Below are 22,393 nucleotides of genomic sequence, written 5' to 3'. Positions count from 1 at the left end.
TGCTACCCGACTGCCAGGACCACGGTTCCAGTCACCGGTGCAGTGCTGAAAAAAGTCGCTTGGGAAATGCAATATGACTGTCATAAAGACAACAATATCACTGATAAATTTACTCTACGAGCAAAATTGTCGACGTTTATAATATAAACGAGACTATCTGCGCTATCCCAGAGATGTATAGCAGTATTCCTTAACTCCAGCATCCTCTACCTCAGTGATCCCAAAGAGGTATACAAGTATCCCACACGGACGCGGTGTATAGTCTCACGGGGTACAGAGGTTGCAGACTATGACAAGCTATGAGTGAGCAAAGTGTCTAGCAGGTCGTCAGAGGCTCACATTTACCGAATAACCTCTGCAGTCAATGCTCGCCTGGCAAATCTAAGAGTGGCCTTCAGGAATTCCAACAAAAATTTATTCCGGGTGCTTTATACAAGACATATCAGGACCATCTTGGAATATGCAGCACCAGGATAGGATCCACACATGAGGAAGAGTGATAAGAAACTGGAGAGAGAGTGTACAAGTATGAGTTAAGGGACGTGAACTATGAAGAGAAGCTTATGGAATTTAATCTAACGATATTGGAGGATAGAAGAACCAGGAGAAATATAATAACTGCATACAAAATACTCTGTGGAATTGACAGGGTAGACAGGAACAGAAGGCTGTTTGAGAGGCTAGACACGGGTACACGGGGACACAACTGAGAGTTAAAGACACGGCTGAACAACAGGAATGTCAGGAAGTATTTCTTCAATCTTAGGGTAGCGGGGAAGTGGAATGATCTCGGCAGAAAAAGGGGTGGGGGCAGGTTCCATATATAGTTTTAAGAGTAGGTACGCTAAGGCCCACGAGGCTAGGAGGAAGTGAATATGGCAAGCGGCAAGTTGAGAGGCGAGTCAGGAGGCAAAACTTGACCCCTTCAACCATATACAAACGAATATATAGGTGAGCCCACACACACTCACACAAGCACATACACACACACACACACACACACACACACACACACACACACACACACACACACACACAGGCCCGGTGGCCTGGTGGCTAAAGCTCCCGCTTCACACACGGAGGGCCCGGGTTCGATTCCCGGCGGGTGGAAACATTTCGACACGTTTCCTTACACCTGTTGTCCTGTTCACCTAGCAGCAAATAGGTACCTGGGTGTTAGTCGACTGGTGTGGGTCGCATCCTGGGGGACAAGATTAAGGACCCCAATGGAAATAAGTTAGACAGTCCTCGATGACGCACTGACTTTCTTGGGTTATCCTGGGTGGCTAACCCTCCGGGGTTAAAAATCCGAACGAAATCTTATCTTATCACACACACATACACACAAACACACACACACACACATATACACACACACACACAGGTATGATAAAGCTCACGGTTCAGGGAGTGACCTAATAGCGACCAGTGAAGAGGCGGGGCCAGGAGCTAGGACTCGACCCCTGCAACCTCAACTAGGTGAGTACACACACACACAAACGCACACACACACACAGGTGACAGGGTAATATAACTAAGCAATCAGCAGACAACGAGAGCAACCAGCCAGCTCCCCTAACAACACATTAACTCTGTTCCCAACGACATAATTATATAAATCATCTCTCTGCTGAGAGACACTCACTCTGTTTGGATTTAATTTGGTTGAATATTTGTTTCAAAACGAGGAGATGGCACCATGCGCAGGGAACTTCCACCTGACACTCGTGAGCAGTCAGTGCCAGTATAGGTTGGACCACCGTAGTGCCAGCAGCACCTCCCAGCAACACCCTGGCACTCACCTACATGCAACCATCAATAGTGCCTCATGAGGAGGCAGGTGCCTCCCTGTACGCAGTGACAATCTAATAAACTCTGATGGCAGTGAATCGTTTGTGAATTTATATGTGGATATATTTATAGAGGAATGTGTATTATGGAGGAATGTATATTATAGAGGAGTGTATTATGAGGAGGGATGAATAATGTGATAATTATGTAAGTGAATAATGTTTTCCGTGACCTTCCAGAGTGGATAAAGACGTAAGTTTGGTTTAACTCTTAATACAGACGTCTGTATATACATCTACACTACTATTAATACCGTTACCATTACTACTACTACTAGTGCTTCTACTACTATTACTATTATTACTGCCACTACCACTGTTACTACTGTTACTACTACTACTTCTACTAGTGCTTCTACCACTTTCACTAACACTACTATTTCCACTAATACAATACTACCACCGCTGCTACTACTACTCTTACTACACTACAGTACTACTACTACTACTACTACAACTGCTGCTGCTACTGGGAGATACATACCTCTCGTGTATATAAACTGTAATATACAGTTCTCTATCATGATAGACACATTTCTTGGTGTATATACCGTGGGGAGGGTATAGGAAATTTGCCATAAATTCCCTGAGAGATATAAACCTCTGCGTAAATACCTCGAGAGAATTATTATTATTATTATTATTATTATTATTATTATTATTATTATTATTATTATTATTATTATTATTATTATTATTATTACACCAACTTGAATGACTTTCTTCACCAAACACTTCCGGCAGGACTGGTTTTCCATCACATTTCTATATAAATTTTCCCGTGGATGTGACCCACATTGGTCTCAGTTTTTAAAGTTGTGGACTGGTAAGCCAGTGGAAGGCCTCGGTCAGAGGACCAAAAGCTTCAGCTGTGAGTCATCATATGACTAAGACCCGCGTCAGGAAACACTTGTCCTGTTTCCTGGCCAATCTTACCACAGTAGTAGGTGACCCCAGCAGCTGGAGCTCTACCTCAGTAACATACAGCCATGCAGCCAGCATGACACATGAGGCCAGGAGATGGAGCTCTACATAACCCAAATGTAATAGTGCAAGACGAGGCTGTGAAGAGAGCAGTGTTGATTACCACTCGCTCTTACATCAATTTTCTTCGTTTTCCGATGATGCTTCTGCAATTTCTACAAGGAAGGAGATGCAGGGGGTAAAATATAGCAGAGAAATGAATTACAGGTACAGAGACTAAGATAGAAAAATTGGGTGAATCATTTGGCTTTTCCTGTGTCAGGAGTTTTTCGTAGCACCAGAGAAATTTGATTGTGAGTGTTAAAGTTGATCACACTAGACCACTGAGGTGCACGCTGCCATGTTCACTAAAAAATGGTTATAATCATGGCCAGAATTTTTGAAAGGGGTGCACCGGTAAGCCAGCGGAAGGCCTCGGTCAGATGACCAAAATATTAAGTTGTGGGTCATCATATGACTAAGACCCGCGTCAGGAAACATTTATCCTGTTACCTAACTTAACCTTATTCACCACCAGTCAAGAATATCTCTGAAATGGGTTTTAAAGTAAATTCTCAGCATATATATATCTCTGAATATGAATATCCTAACGCTGGCTAGTTAATTGGCTTTAAAGCCTATGAACTACACGAGAGGTCATTAAGGCAGCATGTAACCTGTTCACCCTCAGTCAGGAATATTTTAATAATTTAAAAGAGGATTTGATTAGGTTAGGTTTGTAAGGAAACAGAACAAGTGTTTCATGACGCGGGTGTTACTCATATGATGACCCACAACTGGAGCTTTAGGTCATCTGACCGAGGCCTTCCACTGGCTTACCGGTCCACTCCTTTAAAAATTATGGTACATATCACAAACATATCTGAATATACTACACTAAATTCCTCACAATAATAATAAAAAAAATATCGTGCCACAGCTCAGGTAATTATTTTTTATGACCTTCCTATGTTAGAGTTGGACGAAAATATGTAAATATAAAATCTGTTTGGTTTAATAATATTATTTTTCTCGGGAAGAATGAAAACTTTTATTTTTCCTAAAAAACACAATGTTTCTATTGTTTTTATAAGTCATGGGGTCTTATAATTTTTGTTATACACTAAATTTTATGAGTTTTTGAATATTTTTTTTTGGCTTGTATACAAGAATCAGTGAGATGGCTGGTTCGTACTGTGGTCTCAGAGTACCAGACTACTGGTTCATACTGTGGTCTCAGAGTACCAGACTACTGGTTCATACTGTGGTCTCAGAGTACCAGACTACTGGTTGATACTGTGGTCTCAGAGTACCAGACTACTGGTTCATACTGTGGTCTCAGAGTACCAGACTACTGGTTCATACTGTGGTCTCAGAGTACCAGACTACTGGTTCATACTGTGGTCTCAGAGTACCAGACTACTGGTTCATACTGTGGTCTCAGAGTACCAGACTACTGGTTCATACTGTGGTCTCAGAGTACCAGACTTCTGGTTCGTACTGTGGTCTCAGAGTACCAGACTACTGGTTCATACTGTGGTCTCAGAGTACCAGACTACTGGTTCGTACTGTGGTATCAGAGTACCAGACTACTGGTTCATACTGTGGTCTCAGAGTACCAGACTACTGGTTCATACTGTGGTCTCAGAGTACCAGACTACTGTGTTCATACTGTGTGTCTCAGAGTACCAGACTACTGGTTCATACTGTGGTCTCAGAGTACCAGACTACTGGTTCATACTGTGGTCTCAGAGTACCAGACTACTGGTTCGTACTGTGGTCTCAGAGTACCAGACTACTGGTTCTCAGAGTACTACTGTGGTCTCAGAGTACCAGACTATTGGTGGTCAGAGTACTGTGGTCTCAGAGTACCAGACTACTGGTTCATACTGTGGTCTCAGAGTACCAGACTACTGGTTCGTACTGTGGTCTCAGAGTACCAGACTACTGGTTCATACTGTGGTCTCAGAGTACCAGACTATTGGTTCATACTGTGGTCTCAGAGTACCAGACTACTGGTTCGTACTGTGGTCTCAGAGTACCAGACTACTGGTTCATACTGTGGTCTCAGAGTACCAGACCACTGGTTCGTACTGTGGTCTCAGAGTACCAGACTACTGGTTCATACTGTGGTCTCAGAGTACCAGACTACTGGTTCATACTGTGGTCTCAGAGTACCAGACTACTGGTTCATACTGTGGTCTCAGAGTACCAGACCACTGGTTCATACTGTGGTCTCAGAGTACCAGACTACTGGTTCGTACTGTGGTCTCAGAGTACCAGACTACTGGTTCATACTGTGGTCTCAGAGTACCAGACTATTGGTTCATACTGTGGTCTCAGAGTACCAGACTACTGGTTCATACTGTGGTCTCAGAGTACCAGACCACTGGTTCATACTGTGGTCTCAGAGTACCAGACTACTGGTTCATACTGTGGTCTCAGAGTACCAGACTACTGGTTCGTACTGTGGTCTCAGAGTACCAGACTACTGGTTCGTACTGTGGTCTCAGAGTACCAGACCACTGGTTCATACTGTGGTCTCAGAGTACCAGACTACTGGTTCGTACTGTGGTCTCAGAGTACCAGACTACTGGTTCATACTGTGGTCTCAGAGTACCAGACTATTGGTTCATACTGTGGTCTCAGAGTACCAGACTACTGGTTCATACTGTGGTCTCAGAGTACCAGACTACTGGTTCGTACTGTGGTCTCAGAGTACCAGACTACTGGTTCATACTGTGGTCTCAGAGTACCAGACTACTGGTTCATACTGTGGTCTCAGAGTACCAGACTACTGGTTCATACTGTGGTCTCAGAGTACCAGACTATTGGTTCATACTGTGGTCTCAGAGTACCAGACTACTGGTTCATACTGTGGTCTCAGCGTACCAGACTACTGGTTCATACTGTGGTCTCAGAGTACCAGACAACTGGTTCATACTGTGGTCTCAGGGTACCAGACCACTGGTTCATACTGTGGTCTCAGAGTACCAGACTACTTGTTCATACTGTGGTCTCAGAGTACCAGACTACTGGTTCATACTATGGTCTCAGAGTACCAGACTACTGGTTCATACTGTGGTCTCAGGGTACCAGACCACTGGTTCATACTGTGGTCTCAGAGTACCAGACTACTTGTTCATACTGTGGTCTCAGAGTACCAGACTACTGGTTCATACTATGGTCTCAGAGTACCAGACTACTGGTTCATACTGTGGTCTCAGAGTACCAGACTACTGGTTCATACTGTGGTCTCAGAGTACCAGACTACTGGTTCATACTGTGGTCTCAGAGTACCAGACTACTGGTTCATACTGTGGTCTCAGAGTACCAGACCACTGGTTCATACTGTGGTTTCAAGAGTATGGGACCACTGGTTCATACTGTGGTCTCAAGAGTATGGGACCACTGGTTCATACTGTGGTCTCAAGAGTATGGGACCACTGGTTCATACTGTGGTCTCAGAGTACCAAACCACTGGTTCATACTGTGGTCTCAGAGTACCAGACCACTGGTTCATACTGTGGTCTCAGAGTACCAGACCACTGGTTCATACTGTGGTCTCAGAGTACCAGACCACTGATTCATACTGTGGTCTCAAAGTACCAGACCACTGGTTCATACTGTGGTCTCAGAGTACCAGACTACTGGTTCATACTGTGGTCTCAGAGTACCAGACCACTGGTTCATACTGTGGTCTCAGAGTACCAGACCACTGGTTCATACTGTGGTCTCAGAGTACCAGACTACTGGTTCATACTGTGGTCTCAGAGTACCAGACCACTGGTTCATACTGTGGTCTCAGAGTACCAGACTACTGGTTCATACTGTGGTCTCAGAGTACCAGACCACTGGTTCATACTGTGGTCTCAGAGTACCAGACCACTGGTTCATACTGTGGTCTCAGAGTACCAGACTACTGGTTCATACTGTGGTCTCAGAGTACCAGACTAGTGGTTCATACTGTGGTCTCAGAGTACCAGACAACTGGTTCATACTGTGGTCTCAGAGTACCAGACTACTGGTTCATACTGTGGTCTCAGAGTACCAGACTACTGGTTCATACTGTGGTCTCAGAGTACCAGACTACTGGTTCATACTATGGTCTCAGGGTACCAGACTACTGGTTCATACTGTGGTCTCAGAGTACCAGACTACTGGTTCATACTGTGGTCTCAGAGTACCAGACTACTGGTTCATACAGTGGTCTCAGAGTACCAGACTACTGGTTCATACTGTGGTCTCAGAGTACCAGACTACTGGTTCATACTGTGGTCTCAGAGTACCAGACTACTGGTTCGTACTGTGGTCTCAGAGTACCAGACTACTGGTTCATACTGTGGTCTCAGAGTACCAGACTACTGGTTCATACTGTGGTCTCAGAGTACCAGACTACTGGTTCATACTCTGGTCTCAGAGTACAAGACTACTGGTTCATACTGTGGTCTCAGAGTACCAGACTACTGGTTCATACTGTGGTCTCAGAGTACCAGACTACTGGTTCATACTGTGGTCTCAGAGTACCAGACTACTGGTTCGTACTGTGGTCTCAGAGTACCAGACTACTGGTTCATACTGTGGTCTCAGAGTACCAGACCACTGGTTCATACTGTGGTCTCAGAGTACCAGACTACTGGTTCGTACTGTGGTCTCAGAGTACCAGACTACTGGTTCATACTGTGGTCTCAGAGTACCAGACTACTGGTTCATACTGTGGTCTCAGAGTACCAGACTACTGGTTCATACTATGGTCTCAGAGTACCAGAATACTGGTTCATACTGTGGTCTCAGAGTACCAGACTACTGGTTCATACTGTGGTCTCAGAGTACCAGACTACTGGTTCATACTGTGGTCTCAGAGTACCAGACTACTGGTTCATACTGTGGTCTCAGAGTACCAGACTGCTGGTTCGTACTGTGGTCTCAGAGTACCAGACTACTGGTTCATACTGTGGTCTCAGAGTACCAGACTACTGGTTCGTACTGTGGTCTCAGAGTACCAGACTACTGGTTCATACTGTGGTCTCAGAGTACCAGACCACTGGTTCATACTGTGGTTTCAAGAGTATGGGACCACTGGTTCATACTGTGGTCTCAAGAGTATGGGACCACTGGTTCATACTGTGGTCTCAAGAGTATGGGACCACTGGTTCATACTGTGGTCTCAGAGTACCAGACCACTGGTTCATACTGTGGTCTCAGAGTACCAGACCACTGGTTCATACTGTGGTCTCAGAGTACCAGACCACTGGTTCATACTGTGGTCTCAGAGTACCAGACCACTGATTCATACTGTGGTCTCAGAGTACCAGACCACTGGTTCATACTGTGGTCTCAGAGTACCAGACTACTGGTTCATACTGTGGTCTCAGAGTACCAGACTACTGGTTCATACTGTGGTCTCAGAGTACCAGACTACTGGTTCGTACTGTGGTCTCAGAGTACCAGACTACTGGTTCATACTGTGGTCTCAGAGTACCAGACCACTGGTTCATACTGTGGTCTCAGAGTACCAGACTACTGGTTCGTACTGTGGTCTCAGAGTACCAGACTACTGGTTCATACTGTAGTCTCAGAGTACCAGACTACTGGTTCATACTGTGGTCTCAGAGTACCAGACTACTGGTTCATACTATGGTCTCAGAGTACCAGAATACTGGTTCATACTGTGGTCTCAGAGTACCAGACTACTGGTTCATACTGTGGTCTCAGAGTACCAGACTACTGGTTCATACTGTGGTCTCAGAGTACCTGACTACTGGTTCATACTGTGGTCTCAGAGTACCAGACTACTTGTTCATACTGTGGTCTCAGAGTACCAGACTACTGGTTCATACTGTGGTCTCAGAGTACCAGACTACTGGTTCGTACTGTGGTCTCAGAGTACCAGACTACTGGTTCATACTGTGGTCTCAGAGTACCAGACCACTGGTTCATACTGTGGTTTCAAGAGTATGGGACCACTGGTTCATACTGTGGTCTCAAGAGTATGGGACCACTGGTTCATACTGTGGTCTCAAGAGTATGGGACCACTGGTTCATACTGTTGTCTCAGAGTACCAGACCACTGGTTCATTCTGTGGTCTCAGAGTACCAGACCACTGGTTCATACTGTGGTCTCAGAGTACCAGACCACTGGTTCATACTGTGGTCTCAGAGTACCAGACCACTGATTCATACTGTGGTCTCAGAGTACCAGACTACTGGTTCATACTGTGGTCTCAGAGTACCAGACTACTGGTTCATACTGTGGTCTCAGAGTACCAGACTACTGGTTCGTACTGTGGTCTCAGAGTACCAGACTACTGGTTCATACTGTTGTCTCAGATTACCAGACCACTGGTTCATACTGTGGTCTCAGAGTACCAGACTACTGGTTCGTACTGTGGTCTCAGAGTACCAGACTACTGGTTCATACTGTGGTCTCAGAGTACCAGACTACTGGTTCATACTGTGGTCTCAGAGTACCAGACTACTGGTTCATACTATGGTCTCAGAGTACCAGAATACTGGTTCATACTGTGGTCTCAGAGTACCAGACTACTGGTTCATACTGTGGTCTCAGAGTACCAGACTACTGGTTCATACTGTGGTCTCAGAGTACCAGACTACTTGTTCATACTGTGGTCTCAGAGTACCAGACTACTGGTTCGTACTGTGGTCTCAGAGTACCAGACTACTGGTTCATACTGTGGTCTCAGAGTACCAGACTACTGGTTCGTACTGTGGTCTCAGAGTACCAGACCACGCGTAATCAGTCTTGATAAAAAAAACCAGCTGGTAGCTCCAGTCCCTTAGATCAAAAGCCCCTCATCGGCATCAAGACCCCTCCTGCCTTTATGGGGTGGAGTTGGTGTTGACTATCAGGTCACGTAACCTCAGCCAGCAGGTCCCAGACCTAGTATATTACTCACAGGAAAAGATTTCCAATTTGGAGAGATCAGGACGTAGCAGAGTAAGACTGGTGCTGACTGGCCTATCCACGAGCATGACGGGTGCTGATTGGTCAGCTTAGAAGCAAGACGAGCGCTGATTTGGTCATTCTTAGAACAGGATGTACGCTGGTTGGTCAGTCTATGAGAAGGATGAGCTCTGATTGGTCAGTCTATTAGCAGGATGGACACTGATTAGTCAATCTATTAGCGATATGGACACTAATTAGGCAGAGTGTTAGCAGGATGGCCACTGATTGGTCAGTCTATGAGTAGGGATGGCGCTGATTGGTCAGTCTATGAGCAGGGATGGCGCTGATTGGTCAGTCTATGAGCAGGGCTGCGCTGATTGGTCAGTGTGAGTCACCTTATTACTCTCTTTCCGCCTTAATATTAGCCAGTGTGTGTATACACGTACGACTCGCATCAGGAGACACTTTTCACGTTCCTCTTGCCAAACAAGATACCACAGACGTTTCCCTTTTCCTGACGAGCAAAACACCTCTACAAAAATGATAAAAAAAATGTGGAAATGCATTCATGGAGTGTCTGTCTCAAGGGGCGTTCCAGAGGGGTCAGTTTTTGGTCCCTTGTTTTTCACAATTGACATATACCACTTGAAGGAGAGAAATTAAATAGCCTCGCATGCATGTCCACTGGCGACACAACACTGGTACCACAACACTGGTGATACTGGTACCACAACACTGGAGACAACACTGGTATCACAACACTGGTGACAATACTGGTACCACAAGACTGGTGACAATACTGGTACCACAATACTGGTGACAATACTGGTACCACAACACTGGTGACAATACTGATACCACAAAACTGGTACCACAACACTGGCGACACAACACTGGTACCACAACACTTGTGACAATACTTGTGCCACAACACTGGTACCACAACACTTGTGACAACACTGGTACCACAACACTGGCGACACAACACTGGTACCACAACACTTGTGACAATACTGGTACCACAACACTGGCGACACAACACTGGTACCACAACACTTGTGACAACACTGGTACCACAACACTGGCGACAACACTGGTACCACAACACTGGTACCACAACACTGGTGGCACAACACTGGTACCACAACATTTGTAATACAACTACTGGTGCCGCAGGCAATGTCTGACGACACAGAACTTGATAATTTGGATAAGGTAACGTTGACAGAAATATTGTAGATGCATTTTCTATGGATACAAAGATGAAATAAGACACCAAGATTGTTTTGTACCGAGGAGCAAGTTTATTAATGAGCGCCTCACAGATTTAGATTTTGCCGCCGAAGTGGCTAGTTTATTGTGCACCCCATATCCATCCTGTGGACGGTAGCGCGAGAGCATGTGGATACACAAAAGGCCTAGGAACTAGGCCCCAAAGGGTTAACAGGAATACATATGGATTTATATCTACATATCTATAGTTCACTTATCTGTTACAAGCAAATTTAGGAAATTTGCTTAGTATATCTGGTATCTTATTTTCATTAATAAGATATCTTGACATGTCACATAGGTTATTATACTGTCTGTCTCTGTATTCCTCAATAAGTGGACAATTAAGCACATAGTGTTCAAGAGAGTGGCCATATGCCTGATCACATAATTTACATTTAGTTTGATCATCATCTGTGTGTCTCCCAAACTGCCAGAAGTACTTGTAACCAAGCCTAAGCCTGGCCACTACAACATCAGCCAGTACTTGTAACCAAGCCTAAGCCTGGCCACTACAACATCAGCCAGTACTTGTAACCAAGCCTAAGCCTGGCCACTACAACATCAGCCAGTACTTGTAACCAAGCCTAAGCCTGGCCACTACAACATCAGTCAGTCTGTTCACATTGCAAGTTGCTCCATAAACATACTTATCTATGTTCATGTTATCATAGGGGGTTATAGATCTACTCAGGCTTCTAACTGCATTCCTATAACAATCATCTTCATTATTTACTTCTCTCCTAATATTATTCCTAATGCTAGACACAGTTATACCAAAGTTATATTCTACGTTTTCCTTCTGGATACTCTTCTTGGCTAACATATCAACTTTATCATGAAGGAGTAATCCAATGTGTGATGGGATCCATAGCAATTGTACATTAATTCCCTTGTCCCTAATTTTTGAGTATCTATACCTGGCTTCCCCAATGAGCATGTTGTTGGAGTCATTATATGAGTCAAGAGCCTTCAATGATGACATAGAATCAGTAATGATGATAGAGTCAACCTCAGTGTCATAGGTTAGCTTTAGCGCCATTAGGATTGCAAACAATTCAGTTTGCAGTGTAGACGCCCAGTTGTTAATTCTTATGCCTAACTCAACAAATTTATTATCGTTCTTAACTAGGGAGGTGGCAACAAGAGCAGATGCAGCCCCGCCTCACATAATGTGAGAGAATATACCGCCATAATGACCATACATTTTATTGAAAATACTTGACTGATTATATGATTACAGCATCCACATTTACACTTATCACTACCGGACGCTGTATGAACCCTGCGTGTTTAGCGCTCCCCCATGAATATAGTGAGTGAGAATGGTTAGGTGTAAGACGTGCCTAACATGGGACAACAGATCTACTGCAGTTCTCCTAAGTTCTTATTGTGTTGCAGTGTTTTTTCCTGGATCACAGTCCAGAGAGACAGCGGCGGCAGTAACTCCTATCCTGAACCAGGAGTTAGTACAGTCCCTACCTCGGTGTAGCTCAGTGTTGGTGATCACACTGTGGCTGCTGTTGTAAAGCTTGACACTGACAGTGTGGCTGGTGTCGTCACGCGTGTACACCAAGTCCAGCCTCCCCCACTCACTTACACTTCCGTCGTCAAACAAGTAGTCATCACTGAACGCCTCGTCCAGCGTCTCCCTCTCCTGTACCCACTCACTAACACTCAGCTCACCAAACATGTAGTCGTCTAAACATTTAGACTGTTTCATGAACATCTTTACTGGTTCTTCAGAATCATTTGACGGACGCAAGAAGATCGATCCGTTTAGTCGCATCGTGAAGGCGACGTAAGTACAGTTGTAGTTCAGAATGAGACAGTCTCCCTCTTGATACCACGACGGAAATGACAGATCAACATTTCCACGATGGCCGACAACATACACACTCTTAGGTTCGGTAAGCAACTTTTCTTGAACATAATAGTTGGTTGTTCCTCTCAGAGTAACAGTCAGTTGTACATATGTCACAAATAAGGAAAGAGTGTAGACAGAGAGGAGGTCGGGTGGGAGCACAGGCCACACGGATGCTTCACTCTGCCAGGCTTCCAAACAGCTTCCCTTACCCACTCTGACGTTAGTGGCTGTGGTAGCGGCTTCGATGACAACGCAACCTGCACCGTAGCCCGCATCCGTCCTCAGCTTCAGATCTACGCTCCAGGGAAGTGAGTACGAGGGCCAAAGTTCAATCACAGCAGGGAGGAACTGTGACGGTCTGAGCTCATCGTCCAGTCGGTAGCTTATACACGGTAAAGAGTCATTCACCATTTCATCAGCAATCTGTGTTACCTGTCCTGCGGAGGAGAGTGAGGCCTCTCCTGCAGAGGAGATTGTAACCACCAGGAAACACCACATCAATTCCATCACTCTGCCAATCTGTACCTGTCATCAAACAAACAAATATAACCAAAAACTCACATGGCGACAAAAGTGAAATATTTGGAATTGTACATTCGGCCTCTGAGAAGACATCCGCTGGGAATGGCCGTAGTTAGAGCGCAATATGAGGTCATTGTTAATCTAGTGTTTACTTTTTATTTCCATGTGATTCAGTGATATTAGATATGTTCACAACATAGTCCATGCTTAGTTAAGCATAAGAATCAAATCAACACTTTGATTTCTCTATTACAAATTGAACTCTGCCATCCGGATGACATTACTGGTAACCTGAATAGAATGATACATTGCCCACAAATGTGAAGCCAAAGACATATTGCAGAAAGAAGCTCGGTGTAGAGCTATATCAGGTCATAACTCGTTAAAACTCTACAGAGGAACGTCTCTTAAGCTTGTTCTGTAGCGTATATCTTACCTTCAGCAGTTACTGTGTTAAACCTAACCTCTGTCCATTGCACGAACACTAACATCAAGAATATCTTAGTACATAAAAGAGGTATAAAGTAAGCCCTCATTATTTACAGACTAATAAATGCACACCCCTAGGTGCATCATGCACATTGTATATAAACACTAATAGATATACTCCTCAGTGTAAGTATCCTGTGACACTTCATAAAAATGAGTTAGATAATTGAATATCAGAGCTACGAAGTATATTACGAGTACTGGGAAGAACTAGAGCCCTCACCTGACGAGGAGGTGGAATGTGTGGCAGTGTAGATGATCCTTATAATAGCTGCTGGAAAGATGACACCGTGACAATCACTGTAGAAGTAATGGTGGAGTGATAGCTGTGATGATGTTATATACACCGCCACGTATAACTTACACAGCACAGTCAGCGCTGTCATACACCACCAAGTACCACCAACGGCACCTTAGGTCAACCTTCCTCGTACCAAGTTTATGGTAATCATTTGAGTATAGCTGTGTGTAGCCCGAGAATGTTATAATCAACAGATTTGTCCCCTTACCTAACTAGCACTAACTTGAATCAAACTAGTACTGTGTTGCTACTAAGTGGCTACTGTACACCGTAGTCTGGTGTTGAGTCTGAAGGAATGTCAACACAAGAAGCAACTTGTCTGTTTCAACATCATTAGATACAATGAAGTGTTTTGATGATTTTAACATAATTAAATATTCTCCTGGATGCGACAAATAATGGACGACTAAAACACAGTTTCTTAATTTTAAATCTAAATGGACACAAAGAAAAACTAAATCTAATAGTATTACAATTGATTACATATAAAAATATATATATAAACATATATATAAACATATATATATATATATATATATATATATATATATATATATATATATATATATATATATATATATATATATAAAAATAATATATATTATATATATATATATAATATATAAAATTATATATATATATATACAAAAAAAAATATTTATTTTATATAAATTAATATATAAAATTTGGGATAATTTATTTTTGGCGTGTGTTGCAACTTTATGAAAGTAAAATTTAATGATTAGGTTTTGTATGTCACGGGACTATATAAACAAAGTGGTTATATAAGTAAATTAAATTTCAAACAGACATGTACGATATACATTTATACTCCACGGAAATACCTGAAATAATGTGTTACTGACTGTGGTTTGTTGGCTGCAATTTTGAAATATGTGAACGAGGTTGCTGACTAATGTAGTTGCTGACTGCTGCAGTTGCTGACTGCTGCAGTTGCTGACTGCTGCAGTTGCTGACTGCTGCAGTTGCTGACTGCTGCAGTTGCTGACTGCTGCAGTTGCTGACTGCTGCAGTTGCTGACTGCTGCAGTTGCTGACTGCTGCAGTTGCTGACTTCTGCAGTTGCTGACTGCTGCAGTTGCTGACTGCTGCAGTTGCTGACTGCTGCAGTTGCTGACTGCTGCAGTTGCTGACTGCTGCAGTTGCTGACTTCTGCAGTTGCTGACTGCTGCAGTTGCTGACTGCTGCAGTTGCTGACTGCTGCAGTTGCTGACTTCTGCAGTTGCTGACTGCTGCAGTTGCTGACTGCTGCAGTTGCTGACTGCTGCAGTTGCTGACTGCTGCAGTTGCTGACTTCTGCAGTTGCTGACTGCTGAAGTTGCTGACTTCTGCAGTTGCTGACTGCTGCAGTTGCTGACTGCTGCAGTTGCTGACTGCTGCAGTTGCTGACTGCTGCAGTTGCTGACTGCTGCAGTTGCTGACTGCTGCAGTTGCTGACTGCTGCAGTTGCTGACTGCTGCAGTTGCTGACTGCTGCAGTTGCTGACTGCTGCAGTTGCTGACTGCTGCAGTTGCTGACTGCTGCAGTTGCTGACTGCTGCAGTTGCTGACTGCTGCAGTTGCTGACTGCTGCAGTTGCTGACTTCTGCAGTTGCTGACTGCTGCAGTTGCTGACTGCTGCAGTTGCTGACTGCTGCAGTTGCTGACTGCTGCAGTTGCTGACTTCTGCAGTTGCTGACTGCTGAAGTTGCTGACTTCTGCAGTTGCTGACTGCTGCAGTTGCTGACTGCTGCAGTTGCTGACTGCTGCAGTTGCTGACTGCTGCAGTTGCTGACTGCTGCAGTTGCTGACTGCTGCAGTTGCTGACTGCTGCAGTTGCTGACTGCTGCAGTTGCTGACTGCTGCAGTTGCTGACTGCTGCAGTTGCTGACTGCTGCAGTTGCTGACTGCTGCAGTTGCTGACTGCTGCAGTTGCTGACTGCTGCAGTTGCTGACTGCTGCAGTTGCTGACTTCTGCAGTTGCTGACTGCTGCAGTTGCTGACTTCTGCAGTTGCTGACTGCTGCAGTTGCTGACTGCTGCAGTTGCTGACTGCTGAAGTTGCTGACTTCTGCAGTTGCTGACTGCTGAAGTTGCTGACTTCTGCAGTTGCTGACTGCTGCAGTTGCTGACTGCTGCAGTTGCTGACTTCTGCAGTTGCTGACTGCTGCAGTTGCTGACTGCTGCAGTTGCTGACTTCTGCAGTTGCTGACTGCTGCAGTTGCTGACTTCTGCAGTTGCTGACTGCTGCAGTTGCTGACTGCTGCAGTTGCTGACTGCTGCAGTTGCTGACTGCTGAAGTTGCTGACTTCTGCAGTTGCTGACTGCTGAAGTTGCTGACTTCTGCAGTTGCTGACTGCTGAAGTTGCTGACTTCTGCAGTTGCTGACTGCTGCAGTTGCTGACTTCTGCAGTTTCTGACTGCTGCAGTTGCTGACTGCTGCAGTTGCTGACTGCTGCAGTTTCTGACTGCTGCAGTTGCTGACTTCTGCAGTTGCTGACTGCTGCAGTTGCTGACTGCTGCAGTTGCTGACTGCTGAAGTTGCTGACTTCTGCAGTTGCTGACTGCTGCAGTTGCTGACTTCTGCAGTTGCTGACTGCTGCAGTTGCTGACTCCTGCAGTTGCTGACTGCTGCAGTTGCTGACTGCTGCAGTTGCTGACTGCTGCAGTTGCTGACTGCTGCAGTTGCTGACTGCTGCAGTTGCTGACTGCTGCAGTTGCTGACTGCTGCAGTTGCTGACTTCTGCAGTTGCTGACTGCTGCAGTTGCTGACTGCTGCAGCATATGCCTGCAGGTACAAGTACAGACCGAGCTACAGGTAAACAAGGATATACACTAACAGGTGTATGTCTCTCAGTGTATATACACTAACAGGTGTATGTCTCTCAGTGTATATACACTAACAGGTGTATGTCTCTCAGTGTATATACACTAACAGGTGTATGTCTCTCAGTGTATATACACTAACAGGTGTATGTCTCTCAGTGTATATACACTAACAGGTGTATGTCTCTCAGTGTATATACACTAACAGGTGTATGTCTCTCAGTGTAAATTCTCAAAATATATTCACGATGAGGCATAGAACAGTTATACTTTCCACCTATGGTGAATATAGATTTATTTTGGCTATCACAAAAAATCTAACTTAATCTAACTCAACCCATTTTTTTTATCTAGGTTAGACTAGTTATTCTGAGTGTGGTTAGATTGTCTTATTTTTTGCTTACTCAAAAATTAAGCCGTTAGCATGTTCGGGCATGTTAGCGGCTTTCTATATGTCAATCACACATTGTAATCTTTGCAAAAAAATAAAAAAACTGAATTGATACAAAATATAATTATCTCCATTGCACGATATAATATAGTCTCGATAATGCAACATAGGGGTAAGCCAGCGGAAGTCCTTGCAACCCCATTCCTACGAGCCCTTTTAAGACGGGGAAGGTGCCAGAGCTAGAGCTTGCTACCACCTGCAGCTCACAAGACTGCCATTCCCACGGGCTCTCCTGGGGTAGGGAAGATGGCAGACCAGAGACCTAGCTTCTCCCTACGAGTCTCGTGAGGGCCGGGAATGGAGGTAGGCCTGGGGACAGTTGGTCCCAGAAGATGAGGAGGTACTTGTACCTCCTCCCATGGCAGACATAGGTCTGAGACACTCCCAAGACAGGGTGCCAAGGCCGGGTCACCATCTGGAAAAGACCCAGACCGGGAGAGTACCGGTGAATCAGGAAGGAAGTCCTCTGTCAGATGACCAAAAGCTCCAGCTGTGGGCCATCATTACCAACCAACTAAACAACCCTAAAGAGTCAAACATAGTGACTTACTTCTGTACACACCCGCGAATAAATTTTTAATTAAATATTAGATATCTAACGTAAATGTAAAAAAAATAAAAACAGGAAACATATTATGAAAAATAGTGGTTGTGCAACTTGGGAAGCAATATTGATGTAATTGATGTGTTGCAAGAGTGCGCAGCGCTGATGTACCTCACAATATAGACGGATAAAACTATGTACGTTCAAGGGAAAACTTGATACACATTTTTTTATGGATAATGGCAGGCATTTTTTTTACCTCCAGATATGTGAGGGTATTCGAGGTTAGGTGATGTTTGTCAGGAAACAGGACAAGTGTTTCCTGACGCGGGTCTTAGTCATATGATAATCCACAGCTGGAGCTTTTGGTCATCTGACCGAGGCCTTCCACTGGCTTATCGGTCCACCCTTTTAAAAAAGAGGGTATTCGAAAGAGAGTTTGTTAGGTTTAAAGCCTGTCGACTGCACGATGGCTGGTTCATCAGGTTGGGCTGAATTCAAAGTTTATTCTCTATAAGGATTACAATGCTGAGTTTACAGAAATTTGGTTATTGTTTGGTTTAACATGTAGTAAAATTGAGATTACAGAGTGTACCACTAGAACGCTTAGCATGGCTAGGCATTTCGGGCAGACTTAGTTTTATTCTTAAATGTAAAATATTACAAATTATGAGGTAAGTTGGTATTATGGCTAAGTGACTAAATACTATTTTGTGAGTTTAGCAATGTGAATGCTTTTGTTTTGGCACAGTACATAGTTTCAGTATTGGAGTATCACAGAATTCATTATATTAAGACTGAGATTAATATTTCTGTTTATGGTCAAATGAGTGAGCGAGTGTAAGTGTGAACCACCAGGTGGTATTCGTGTAGTTAGTTGATGGGGTGTATCAGGGAGATAAGATGTTTTCTAATGGTAGTTTTGAAGGTGATGAATGTGTCTGCAGTTCTAGAGTTCTCAGGTAGGGTGTTCCAGATTTTAGGGCCTTTGACATACATTGAATTTTTGTAAAGGTTTAGTCGGACACGGGGAATGTCGTAGAGATGTTTGTGTCTGGTGTTATGCCTGTGGGTTCTGTCACAACTATCAAGAAAGCGTTTTAGGTCAAGGTTGATATTAGAGTTTAAGGCCCTGTAGATATAGATTGCACAGTAGTAAGTGTGGATGTACTGAACTGGGAGTAAGTTTAGATCTTTGAGTAAGTTTAGAATGTCACACACCGTCAAGAATGCTTCACTAAACTAGCGATTAAACTCCCAGTGTATCTACAAAACGAAGTGCACACATCTCTGCGTATATGTCTTAAAGGTAATAAAATTAATATATGGTTTCTCATGGCATCATTTGGGTTAACGACCTCGTCATTAAGGACTCAGTTGCTTCATTTAGATTCACACGGCATCGTTCACGACTGTATCGCAGAAGTTAGGATCAGATGGTGTTGTGTCTGAGGGAATGGTTTAGAGTTGGATCTTAATGTTTTGGTGTTGTATTTGTAAAGTTTACGAATGAATCCGTGTCATTCACCTGTGTCACTCACCCGTGTCACTCACTCGTGTCACTCACTCGTGTCACTCACCTGTGTCACTCACCCGTGTCACTCACCCGTGTCACTCACCCGTGTCACTCACCCGTGTCAGTCACCCGTGTCACTCACCCGTGTCACTCACCCGTGTCACTCACCCGTGTCACTCACCCGTGTCAGTCACCCGTGTCACTCACCCGTGTCACTCACTCGTGTCACTCACTCGTGTCACTCACCTGTGTCACTCACCCGTGTCACTCACCCGTGTCACTCACCCGTGTCAGTCACCCGTGTCACTCACCCGTGTCACTCACCCGTGTCACTCACCCGTGTCAGTCACCCGTGTCACTCACCCGTGTCACTCACTCGTGTCACTCACTCGTGTCACTCACCTGTGTCACTTATCAATATCGATCACTCGTGTCATAATATCAGAACTCAACATCAAAAGCCGATGAGACTGCTTGTCAGTGAACCAGATAGGATCTTAACATGATTAGGGCCATTCATGGTCCCCTTAACACGCTGAGAGCTCACCACCGAGGCTCTCAATATGCCAGGAACTCACTACTGATACAATTTAATTTCTGTTTCTCAAAAGATGCAACTTACCAGAGAAACAAGTCGATATAAAGTCTGCCTATCCTTTTTATTCTATAAAAATTAACAATTTTGTACCAAAAGAACCTTAGGAAACTTACCTAACCTTATTATAACAAGAACTTTTTAATTTAGCCTGATCCAACGAAATATATTCTAGATAAGTTTACAATAAAGTAATAATAAACAAACACAACGAAATATATTTTTTTCGTTAGGTTCAGAATGATTTTTGCGAAATTATTGCATACACAAATTTTCGCATGACTTATTCGGCAAGAAGAGCGTTGCTATTTAGGGATCAAAGTAAACTCTGGGTATACATAATATGAGAAATATACTCCTCTGGGGGTATACATCCTGTATTTCTGCACTGAGCGAAACAGAAGCTCGTATTAGGGGAACGTTTTGCCCTATTAAGAGCTGTACCAAGTTATGACGTGATGCAACTCAACCCAGAGCTGACCTTCGTCACCATCACCTCACCATCACCTCACCATCACCTCACCATCACCTCATCATCACCTCACCATCACCTCACCATCACCTCATCATCACCTCACCATCACCTCATCATCACCTCACCATCACCTCACCATCACCTTACCATCACCTCATCATCACCTCACCATCACCTTACCATCACCTCATCATCACCTCACCATCACCTTACCATCACCTCACCATCACCTCACCATCACCTCACCATCACCTCATCATCACCTCACCATCACCTCACCATCACCTCACCATCACCTCACCATCACCTCACCATCACCTCACCATCACCTTACCATCACCTTACCATCACCTCACCATCACCTCACCATCACATTACCATCACCTCACCATCACCTTACCATCACCTCACCATCACCTTACCATCACCTTACCATCACCTCACCATCACCTTACCATCACCTTACCATCACTTCACCATCACCTCACAATCACCTTACCATCACCTCACCATCACCTCACCATGACCTCACCATCACCTCACCATCACCTCACCATCACCTCATCATCACCTCACCATCACCTTACCATCACCTCACCATCACCTCACCATCACCTCACCATCACCTCACCATCACCTTACCATCACCTTACCATCACCTCACCATCACCTTACCATCACCTTACCATCACCTTACCATCACCTCACCATCACCTTACCATCACCTCACCATCATCTTACCATCACCTTACCATCACCTCACCATCACCTTACCATCACCTTACCATCACTTCACCATCACCTCACAATCACCTTACCATCACCTCACCATCACCTCACCATCACCTTACCATCACCTTACCATCACCTTACCATCACCTCACCATCACCTCACCATCACCTTACCATCACCTTACCATCACCGTACCATCACCTCACCATCACCTTACCATCACCTTACCATCACCTTACCATCACCTCACCATCACCTTACCATCACCTTACCATCACCTTACCATCACCTCACCATCACCTTACCATCACCTTACCATCACCTGACCATCACCTTACCATCACTTTACCATCACCTCACCATTACCTCACCATCACCTTACCATCACCTCACCATGACCTTACCATCACCTAACCATAACCTCACCATCATCTTACCATCATTTTACCATCACCTCACCATCACCTTGCCATCACCTCACCATCACCTCACCATCACCTCACCATCACCTTACCATCACCTCACAATCACCTCACCATCACCATCACCTTACCATCACCATCACCTCACTATCACCTTACCATCACCTCACAATCACCTCACCATCACCTCACCATCACCTCACCATCACCTTACCATCATCTCACCATCACCTTACCATCGCCTCACCATCACCTTACCATCACCATCACCTCACCATCACCTCACCATCACCATCACCTCACCATCACCATCATCTCACCATCACCATCACCTCACCATCACCATCAACATCACCATCACCTCACCATCACCATCACCTCACTATCACCTTACCATCACCTCACCATCACCATCACGTCACCATCACCTCACCATCACATAACATCACCATCACCTCACCATCACCATCAGGATCACCTCACCATCACATCATCACCTCACCATCCCCTGACCATCACCATCACCTCACCATCACCTCAACATCACCATCACCATCACCTCACCATCACTTCACCATCACCTCACCATCACCTCACCATCACCATCACTATCACCTCCCCATCACCTAACCATCACCTTACCATCACCTCACCATCACCTTA

The 22,393-nt window shown here is 44.7% G+C and overlaps 1 protein-coding gene across 1 annotated transcript; it reads right to left on the bottom strand.

Moving 5' to 3' along the window:
- Positions 1–12,153: 12,153 nt before the first annotated feature.
- LOC128700837 (uncharacterized) lies at positions 12,154–14,242 on the bottom strand. The gene is made up of 2 exons (XM_053794285.2): positions 14,094–14,242; positions 12,154–13,384 (listed from the first exon to the last, which is right to left on the bottom strand). Exon 2 carries the CDS (start codon positions 13,364–13,366, stop codon positions 12,380–12,382), a length of 987 nt encoding a protein of 328 aa, XP_053650260.2. The 5' UTR covers positions 13,367–13,384; positions 14,094–14,242; the 3' UTR covers positions 12,154–12,379.
- Positions 14,243–22,393: the final 8,151 nt, after the last annotated feature.

The sequence above is a fragment of the Cherax quadricarinatus genome, chromosome 56 (assembly GCF_038502225.1).
Source record: "Cherax quadricarinatus isolate ZL_2023a chromosome 56, ASM3850222v1, whole genome shotgun sequence".
Lineage (NCBI taxonomy): Eukaryota > Metazoa > Arthropoda > Malacostraca > Decapoda > Parastacidae > Cherax > Cherax quadricarinatus.
The sequence above is the reverse complement of the archived record's forward strand: the minus strand, read 5'-3'. Positions and strand labels throughout refer to the sequence as shown.

What these genes read in the sequence shown, in the direction of transcription:
- LOC128700837 (XM_053794285.2), bottom strand. Translation starts at nt 13,366, where the DNA reads ATGGAATTGATGTGGTGTTTCCTGGTGGTTACAATCTCCTCTGCAGGA.